Source organism: Eucalyptus grandis, chromosome 10 (genome assembly GCF_016545825.1).
Source record: "Eucalyptus grandis isolate ANBG69807.140 chromosome 10, ASM1654582v1, whole genome shotgun sequence".
NCBI classification, from domain to species: Eukaryota; Viridiplantae; Streptophyta; class Magnoliopsida; order Myrtales; family Myrtaceae; genus Eucalyptus; species Eucalyptus grandis.
Genome location: NC_052621.1, coordinates 17,806,415 through 17,816,682, shown reverse-complemented (window position 1 = coordinate 17,816,682; position 10,268 = coordinate 17,806,415). Strand labels below are relative to the sequence as shown.

Here is a 10,268-nt window from a genome sequence, read left to right as displayed (position 1 = left end):
AACACTTTCAATATTGTTCAAATGCTACTCGACTTGTTTCCTTTCTTCTTGCTTCTTTTTCATGATGTTTGTGTTTTGTTGCTAGACAAAATAAATGCATCAATCAATTAAATAATCAAATGTCAAATCTTTACATAACAACAATTTTCTATTGTAAAGTTATACCTTTAGTCCCATTATGGTGATAAATTTGCGTGATGCGCTCTCCACCTTCTCCACATTGACCACATCATGGTCAGTATTTCTTAATAGAAATGGATCAACTATTAAGAAGATCAACTCTCAATTTTAAATGACACTTATAATTATTCGAGCACATAGTCACTTACTTAAAAGTAAGGTCAAGAGTACCTTTTGAGTGGTGGCGTTGTTATGATGGATCTTTATAACAAGTGGGTTGGCTTCTCTCTGTCCCACTATTTCTTCATCATGTCCATTAAGAAAATAAAGTAAAATAATATTGACACCAACAAAGACTAAAGGCATAGAGTGAATAAACCTTACCTTTTTCTTTTGTTTCAATGGACAAGTTCTTGAGTTGTGGCCTTGTTTGAAACACAAATGGCATGTGATTTTTTGCCTTGTCTTAACACTTTGAACCCATTTCTAAATTCTCCTTCCTCTCTTATCATTTTCCGTTTAGGCCTACCAAGCATAACTCGAGGCATTGGTGCCACCAAAGGTTCTCACAATTCATTGCTTCCAAGTATACGTCTTTAAATAGCTATCATTCTTGTACCAGTGGGCAACAAAGTTTCTATCTCCTCCCCTTTGAATAGAATGACACAAATTGCATAAGGGCATTGAATCCCACTTAAGTCCCACGCCCTACAAGAACATGAGTTATTTCATATCTCCACTACAAATTTATCGTTCCTATGGTGCACTTCAAATCCATCTTCTCCATTCCAAAGCACATGACAAATGGCACTTTCTTTTTTATTACCTTCTATTTTCTCTAATATTCTAGGCGCAATGTCTCTTTTCCATCTTTGACATGCACCTCTTTTCTCATGCATTCTTGTCACAATCTTTTCTCTAATATCCTCAAGCATGGATATGATAGACATGTATCTAGCTTCCAGTATCGATCCATTAAATGCTTCTGATAAGTTATTGTCCACACTATATGACTTGCACATAGTTTTAAAGAAAGCCTTGTACCAATATTTTGGAGCAATTCTTATCAAATTAGCTTTTCCTATCTTACTCATCTTACCTAATTCTTCAAGATGCTTTTCAAATTGAGGGATTGTAGTTGACTTTGCACACATCCAAAATTGCTTGTGACAATCGTTACCCCCATTCTTCTTGTGCCAATTCGCATAAATATGTCTTGCACAAACCCCTACAATGAGTCCATGGTATTATCATTTATATAATGAGATTAAATATGTCACACATGAAAACTACAAAATGAAGGAAGAGTAATAACATTACCTTCTATTGATTTGAGAACAATGTGTATACCATACTGTATTTTGTGCCAAGGTCATACTTCAAGGCCTCTACAAACCAACCCCATGAATCCTTATTCTCGACCTCCATAATAGCCCATGCGATAATGTACTTTTGATTATTTGCATCACTCCCAACATCAATCAATAACTCGCCCTTCAACATTTCTTTTAAAAAACATCCATCCAACCCTATCAAAGGTCTGTAACCTTTTAAGGAATCCCTTTCTCACGACATCAAAACAAATATAAATTCATTGAAAGATGGGTCTTGAATTTGGGGATTCTCTTAGAAACTTTACCTTCACGTTATTTCAGGGATTTCTATGAATAATTTCTTCACAATAACTTCATAACCTACTGAATTCATAGGAATACATCTCATTTAGTCTTTTGATTACTTTTTCCTTAGTCTTTTTACATTGGCTAATAGTAACATCTAAGCTCATTTGCTCTCGCACAATTCTCTTGAACTCCTGCAATTTCATTGAAGGAGCTGCCATCCACAAACTTAGATAATGTTTCATCACGTATGTAGATGTGAACCTTCATCATGCATGTAGATGGAAAGACCCACGTGACCAGGAGCACGTGCATTCATCCTTAAAATTTTTCACTAGAAACAAGCCTGTCTTGTTATCTCTAGTTGCATAAATTAACCAATCACAATTTTTAGCCTTACATTTTACCCTTACTCGCACCTTGTCATTCTTGATAAATTCAATATCAACTCTTATGGTAGATGCATATTTATTGATAGCTTCCTTAAATTGTTTAAGGCCATCAAATACGATATTCAGTGTAGAGTGAAGTATCTCTATGGTTTCATCATATTGCACATGTGTGCTCTTCCTTCTAGCAGCCTCTTCTACCTCTAGTTCTTCCTCATCACTTGTGACAAAGCTCCAATTAAAGTCACTTAGTCAAAGTATTCAGTTTCAAGCTCAACGTTATCTTCACAATGGGTTGCTATAGCCTCTTTCCTCCTTTTTTTGTTTACTTCTACATTTATTTCACTATGTATCTCTAGCAACCTAGCAACACCATATGCATTATCTCCCTTAAAAGTTCCAATTTTTTCCTAGCCACTTGAAGTTCTTCTTCTTCATTGTTAGATAACCATGGCACCTCAACAAGCTCATCATCATCTTCAATAAGTGTTACAGCTCCCTCATTTTCTTCTATGTTCATTAATCCCTCAACTAACCCATCACAAATGCCAACCTCATGTCTTTGCCATGTTCAATAAATATCTCACATGTACTGACAAAATTTGCCCAAAATCCTATCATTTTCTATACCGAAGTGTCATCTTCAATTAATCTTAAACCATTCTCAAAATTCTTTCTCGGCATTAAGTAGTGAAATTTCTCATTATTAGAGTAACCCATATCTTGTATCAAGTGCAAAATCTCAAAGTAACTTAATTTGTCTGGATCATAAAGCCACTCACTCTTATGACTATCAACATATTATATTATTCTATCACGAATAAACCTACCCCCAACCTATAGAGTAAATTGGAATGTCTCATCAGCCATGTAAATCTGCAAAAAATTACGCATAAAAATCATCTAAATTAAAAAAGGAAAAGGACACCAATCAAAATATTTATATTGTTTATATAATAAGAACAAACAAACATTGAAAGTATAATCTAAAGACAATTAAACAAAGACAAATGGGGGCCATATCTAAAAATCCATGAAAAAGCTAAAATCTAAAACTATGGCAAGTTTGGACCACTTTAAATTAATAAAGAAAAACTTGTTGTGCATTCAATATTTTTTCAATACTCTTTTAGGTTATTGCATAACACAACATGCTCAAATAAACTATTCACACTTTATGTCATAACCATGCATCGATCAAGTCAAATAAACCATGCATTATCATCTTTGAAAAACCTCGATTAACCCATCCTTGAAGAAAGCCCTAATTAACCTTAAATAACAAACATGGACAAGCCATCTAGACACATCATCCTTGTAGAATTCCCTCACATATAGACCCAAGTCTTCATTAGAAGCATTATGCCCGAGACAACACTCCGGGCACAAAGTAACTTCTCTTGTGCGACAAGATAGAGTCATTCAATGCAAGCTCAAGTTTTGAACCCTAAACATACATGTATGCCCTAAAAAAAATCAAGATACGTAATTCTAATGGACTATAACCCTTACATCCTCCTCCTCCGTGTCTTGATCTTCTTCTTCGCTCCTTGATACAAGTTTTGGGACTAGCTGGAGATGAGAGCACCAATCACAAAAGCAGAGAGAAGAAGTGCTTTCGTGTTTCTTTTTTGGACGGTGGTTTGACTTGTTTTAATGGTAAGTTCCATGTGGATTTTCCACATGTCCTTTTTATTCTATACTTAAGAGACTAAAAGCCACGTAAGTCAATTCCATTAACTTTAACTAACGGAAGAACAAAATTGGTCAATTTTCAAATAATTTAGGGACTAGATTAGACATTTGTCAATAGTTTAGGGACTAAATTGAGCAAATCGAAAGTCATGGACAATATTGAACAATAAATAAAAGTTCATGGACTATTTGTGACATTTTCTCTTACTTGAAAGTAATCCTTGTCATCAGATAGGACATAATCATCATCACTTTTAACTAATGCATCAATTTCATCAACATTACTCTAAACAACATTACTCTCAAAGTAAAAGCCATCATCACTCTCATTATCTTCACCCTAGCTAACACTCCATTATTTTAGCTCAATCATAACCATAACCCCAATTTCATCTCCTACTTCAACCCCAGATTCATTTTCGCCCAAGTTAGCAACACTAGCCCTAACCCCAACTTCAAATAACCTCCAGTCAACTTTCTTTATCCACCTAAAAATAACAATGTATGTTTTTAGCAGCTATGCATATGATAAAAAAAAACGCTATCTATTCTAAGGAATAAACCTTGTAGAATTTAAGATAAGCAGATTAACAAACAAAAGCTAAACATTATATGTGAATAACATTAATTCCTAATCAAATGAATAAAATGGATCCACACATTTGCTATTGTTTGGTGTTCATGTAGTTTTGTGTCATACGTTAAACTAGCAAGTAGTTTGTGTTACTTGTGAAAGTTCAAACATAAGATTTTTTTTTTCATCTTTTGGAGCACACTAAAAAAGCGAAATTGCTAAAAAAAGACCTTCAAAAAGTAAAGATCAATGAAAATAATACTCATAAGATGTTGATGAATAAAGCTTAGAAAAAACCCTAAATCATAAGTCGAACTTCTCTCTATAGACTAGCATGAGACCTTAAAGGTTAAATCCCCTAAATATGAAACACTAAAAGTGACACCTAAAACGTTACCTATGACACAATATCATTTTATTTTAGCATGTGGAAATGCAATCAAACATTTTCCAAATACATTTTCAAAGAAAGTTGTACAAGTATAGATAACATACTTATACTTCTTTTATTTATACCATATTTAAGTTCACAACTTTACTACATTACGAGCATATTATAAAAATCTGGGTAAGGGTTGAGGAGATCTATCTCCATACTACACTCCAAACATCTGCCTATACAAATGTCTAGACCAAAGTCATAGATCAATAATTTTAGCACATTTTCATAAAGACCTTCAAAATGCATAAAAACTCTATAGTGTAAAGGTTATGGGGTGTCCAACGTACATATTTGAAAAGATAAATGAATGAGTCGAAACCCAGTAAATGAAATTTTTAGTTTAAGTTTAGAATAATCATCTTACCACTTCACTTGACATGAGCAAAGTGAATGCATAATAATCCGATAAGTGTGATAAAGGCATGAGTAGATTTTACATTTCTCATTTTTATTTACCACATAAATCGTCATCCAACAATATATATTTAGACTCATGTATATGGCATACCATGTTTCACACAAAATAAATAATTTCTATAATGTTTGGTTTTACCCATGGTAATATATTTTATTCATTAATTCCTCTTGAAATCTCTCGGAGTATCCTAACTCATGGGTATCTAAATTCTATTGTAAACTTTCACCAAATGACATTCCCATCACAACGGCATCTCAACTCTCGAGGTATCCCAAAATACTTTTTGAGACATCCCAACTACTAGGACATCCCGCAAACTTCCACCACTAGACATTGTCATTCATCACTATATGGGTAATGGGATCATATTAATCTTATTCAAGTCATACTTACAAGCATAAAACACATTTCCCAACTCAATTTAATACATCAATCAGATAACCGAGTATGAAATAACCTTTAATCACATTCTAATCGTCAAAATCTAAACAGTGAAATAGTACATGAGTTTAAACAATAGATATATTTTGTTCATTAAAGTTTAAATAATTAAGTGAGTACATTCAGACTTTATAAAAATTAATAAAATAAAATAGGAGTTTTAACAAATAAGTAGATTTTGACTTAATAAAATTTAGTAGAATGAAATAACGGATTTTGACTTGAAACTCTAATAGAATGAACAAATAAATTTTGATTCCAAATTATGATATGATGAGATAAATGAACATATTCTAACTACTCATAATGAAACAAAATGAAATAAAATGAACATGTAAGAGATCATTAATACAGATATTGCAGGACAAACATATTCTAATTATTCAAAACAAAAGAGAATGAAGTAAAATGAACATATTTTGACTAGCAAAATGAACATATAAGAGGTCATTAAGATGAATATGACAGAACAAACATTTTCTTACTATTAAGAGTTAAACCAAATTAAGCATAATAAACATGCAAAAGTCATCAAAATAAATATGGTAGAACGAACAAATTCTTACTATTTAAAATGAAACCAAACGAAGCAAAACAAACACATTCTAACTAGTATAATGAACATACAATAAGTCATCAAAACAAATATGACAGAAAAAATAAACTGTGACTATTTAGAATAAATTAGAACAATGACAAATATGACAAAACAAACATGTAAAATGTCATTAAGACAAATATGACAGAACGTATAAATTCAAACTTAGTTAATTTTGGTAGAATGAATGAACACGATGTGAATAATATCAATGGCCCCCAAAAATCACAATTTCAAGAATAATTTCATTAATTTTAAGCAGATAAAATGTGTGTATAATTAACAACAAATTGGCCTAAGACTAGTAATATAACGCTGTCAAGCTTTAATCCATCATTACAATTATGCCGCACTATAAGCAAATCGATCATACATTTTAAACTTATACAAGATCACCAAGACAATTTAATAATTACAATATTCACAATATTATTACACATCTCAAATACCTACCAAAATAGAAGTGCCAAGAAGATTGAACTAACTTAATATCTAGAAACTTTACTTACCTTGAACAAGCGTGACCCACCAATTTACTGTCACCACCTTGTAGCTTCCAAATAAGAAAATTCAGCTTTTTACTTCTAGGATTAAAATGTGAGAAGAATACATGCAAGTGTACTTGAGAATTTAGAAAGTTGAAAGAGGATTTATGGCCAAAGTAGAGAATTTTTGGGCACTCCGAACCCCTAGAGTGCCAAAAGTTGGCATAAATGGACACTTAAGTACCAAATCCGGCCAAAATCCAGCCAAAATACTAATATGCGTAATTTCTAGCAAAATAAGTGCAAAATGGCGTTGTTTTGCATGCTAATGTGGCTAAACAGTGTCAAAATGACGTCATTTTGATGGTGACGTGATAAATAAAAGATAATTTAATTTAATTTAAAAAACTAAATTTATTTAAAACATTTAAAATTAAAAATTAAAAAATTAGAAAAAAAAGGGAGGGAGGCGACTAAAGGTTGAGCTTTGCTGCTGTTGCCTCCCATCACCGCCGGGAAGGGCCGGTGACGGAGGGGGCGGGTCGGCCGGGGTCACCGGGCTCGGCCGTCGGTGGCGAGGGCCTACGAGCCCTCACCTCAACCCCCGGCGAGCGGTGGCCCTTGGCCCGGCCGAGCAAGGGCCGCCAACCCTCATCAAATCTAGGCGAGGGTCGTGGGCCCTCGTCCTAGATCTAGGCGAGGCACGCATGCCCTCGCCACCGGTCGACCGGAGTCGCCGGCCCCGGCCAGGCTTAGCGGCCCCAACCAACCCTTCCCCACCTTCCGGCGATGATGGGGAGGCGGCGGCGGCGACGACGTTGAGCCCTCGGCCGTCAACGCCTTCCTCCTCCTCCACTTTTTTTTTTTTTAAAAATAATAATAATTATTTTTTTAAAATTTAATTTAATTAAATTTTATATTAAAATTCAAATTATACCAAAATGATGTTGTTTTTGTGTGTGTTTTGTTGAGTCAACTTGCTAGCGAGCCACGTAAGTGAAAAAATTAATAATAAAAAAAAAATGCCATGTAGGATTTTTTGACAAGGTTTGCGGATGTGACACTCAAGTGTCCCATTTTTTTTTTTATAAAAAAAAGTGACACTTAAGTGTCCATTTGTGTCAACTTTTGGAACTTAAAGCATTCTTTTACCCTTTTTTATGGATTATAAAACTCTTATATCACAGCCAAGCTATTAGTTTATCTTATATATATAGTTGGGATATACATTTTAATATTAAATAGTTGGTTATATTTGAGACTGTGTCTTTCGACATGAAAGACAAAGCCGTGTCATTCCCTTTTCTTGTAGTTTCGGGGCATGACATCTTTTGGGTATACAACAAATAGCCTTTTCCACACTTTGCACCTATCAAACGGTTCTGACTCGGTTTTTCAGCAATCTGACCTGACTCTCTTGCGATCATCGTATGTTGTAACTTTCATTGGTGGCTGCTTCCTTTTCCACCGTCTTTATGGACAACTATCCATGATCATGAAGAATATTGTATTGACTATAGTTCGCGTGAAACCCAAAACATCTTAATCATTGTTGATATGGATCTCACCGTTGACTTCAATGATTAATAATCCCGATGAGTTTGATCGGCGTAATATATTTTAAATTTCTTGGTATTTCGTGCATACCTTTGCTTCTGAACGAAATTGTTCTGCTAAGTTGGCTTGCCTTCTGCAGTTTTCGGTGGCGGTCTGCAGATTCAGGGTCTTCCTGGTGCCAAGGAAGATGCTGAGCATTTTCAAAACAGGACGGCCTATATTGAAGTAACCATGCAGCTTACAGATTCAGAAGATAATATTTGGTGCGTTAACAACGATTATTATTCGATCTTTGTTACACGAATGTAATATAGTTGTCGTGTCAACAATCAAAGCGCGACCCATTTTGCGACAACTTAGCGAGCAGTGCCTTTAATCCTCTTCCCGAGTCCCCATCAGCTCCGAGGGCCGTCCTCGCGGCTTCTTTCATTCTCGCGGCTCGTGCTTTCAGTGACTCGTCCCTCGTCATCTCCTCAACCCGGTCCGCTATTTCCTCTCCCTTCACCACATCCTTCTCACCCCTCCCCCAGCTCTCCTCCCAAATCCCGATCCCCGCCCTCTTCACCAGGCTTGCGTTGATCATCTGGTCTCCGTGCTGGGGCCATGCCAGCATCGGCACGCCGTGCCACACAGCCTCCATGACCGAATTCCACCCGCAGTGGCTCAGAAACCCGCCTATTGCCGGGTGGCCTAGTACCTCGCTCTGGTTCAACCAGCACTTCACGACTAGGCCGTTCACTGCACCCGAGGTTGCCATCATCAGATTCTGCCCGATCACATCTTCTAGGCCCTCCGTGTCTTCTTCATCCACTTTCTTGCTCTTCACTATCCATACGAACCTCACGCCGCTCCGTACCAAGCCATCTCCTAGCTCTCTTATCTGGTCCCTCGACATGGCTGTTCTACTGCCGAAGCTCACGTAAACAACAGATCCTATCGGTTGATCGCCCAGCCAAGCCAATGGATGAGAATGAGGCTCTTCGAAGTTAGCTGGTGGAAGCGGCCCAATAGCGATCGCAGGTGGCAATCCGCTCGTTATATTGACGTCGTTTAGCGCTCTTAATGTATCCTGCTCGAAGCCATAGAACGTGTTGATCAAAATCCCATCTGCGTCGCTCATACTCTTGCCGTTCTGGATGAGAGAACTTTTGAGGAAGTTGTCCTCTTCTTCCAATAGGGGTGGCGGAAACCATGAGACGGGTATCGGTTCAAGATTCGGTATCTTGATGACATCTTCGTTATCCCCAGAACCAGGCATGGCTTTCCCGACAGATATTTTATGGAAGGACATGAAGAGCGTCAGCATTTTGGCGGACGACGTGAAGAAAACATAATTTGGAAGGCCAGCGGCTCGAGAAACAGGAAGGACTGCGGAGATCAAGCTCATGTCCGTGATGAGAGCAGAAAGAGGCGGGGATATCGACGAGAGGAGGGGAGGGAGGAGGCGGCACGACCTACAGATGACTTCGTAATGGCGATAAAAGGGATCGTCGGTGCCGCTGGAAGACTCGTCGATGGGAAGAAGACACAGTTGCATGGGAATAACTTGAGGGAAGCTGGCAAAGAAACTGGAGAGGGCGCGCGACTCGGCGAGCGAGACCGTCGGGTGCGCGGCAATGAAGGTGACTCGGACATCGCTGGCGACGAGTGAGGTGGCCAAGCGGAGGAACGGCGTCAGATGGCCCATTCCGGAGGTCGGAAATAGAGCCACGTGGATGGTGCTCTTCTGCTCACTAATTTGTGACATCTCGAGAGGACAAAAGGGCTATCTCGTTGAAGGTTTGTTGGGTTTGGGGCTTGCTAGTTTCAGCGACCGATGGGGCACACAAGCTGCGTTGGAATCTGTCTTAATAGGGAGATGGAGTCAAGGAAAGCTGCTAAAGAAAAGAGAGCGAATTTTGCCACTTTCGATGGCAATGGCGAGAAGCCA

General features: G+C 37.3%; 1 protein-coding gene across 1 annotated transcript; it reads right to left on the bottom strand.

The window, feature by feature from the left end:
• Positions 1-3,619: 3,619 nt before the first annotated feature.
• On the bottom strand, positions 3,620-10,025 carry LOC104423661 (UDP-glycosyltransferase 13). The gene is made up of 5 exons (XM_039302855.1): positions 8,666-10,025; positions 8,469-8,553; positions 4,200-4,311; positions 4,032-4,109; positions 3,620-3,700 (listed from the first exon to the last, which is right to left on the bottom strand). Exons 1-5 carry the CDS (start codon positions 10,023-10,025, stop codon positions 3,620-3,622), a joined length of 1,716 nt encoding a protein of 571 aa, XP_039158789.1.
• Positions 10,026-10,268: the final 243 nt, after the last annotated feature.

Bases quoted from the DNA above. Each gene is read 5' to 3' on its own strand.
- LOC104423661 (XM_039302855.1), bottom strand. From the start codon at position 10,025: ATGGGCCATCTGACGCCGTTCCTCCGCTTGGCCACCTCACTCGTCGCC. The intron at 4,312-8,468 runs GCAAGCCAACTT...TGTTATTTTTAG, and splicing joins GCCACCGAAAACTGCAGAAG to GTGGATAAAGAAAGTTGACT. The intron at 4,110-4,199 runs GTTATGATTGAG...AATGTTGTTTAG, and splicing joins GAGATGAAATTGGGGTTATG to AGTAATGTTGATGAAATTGA.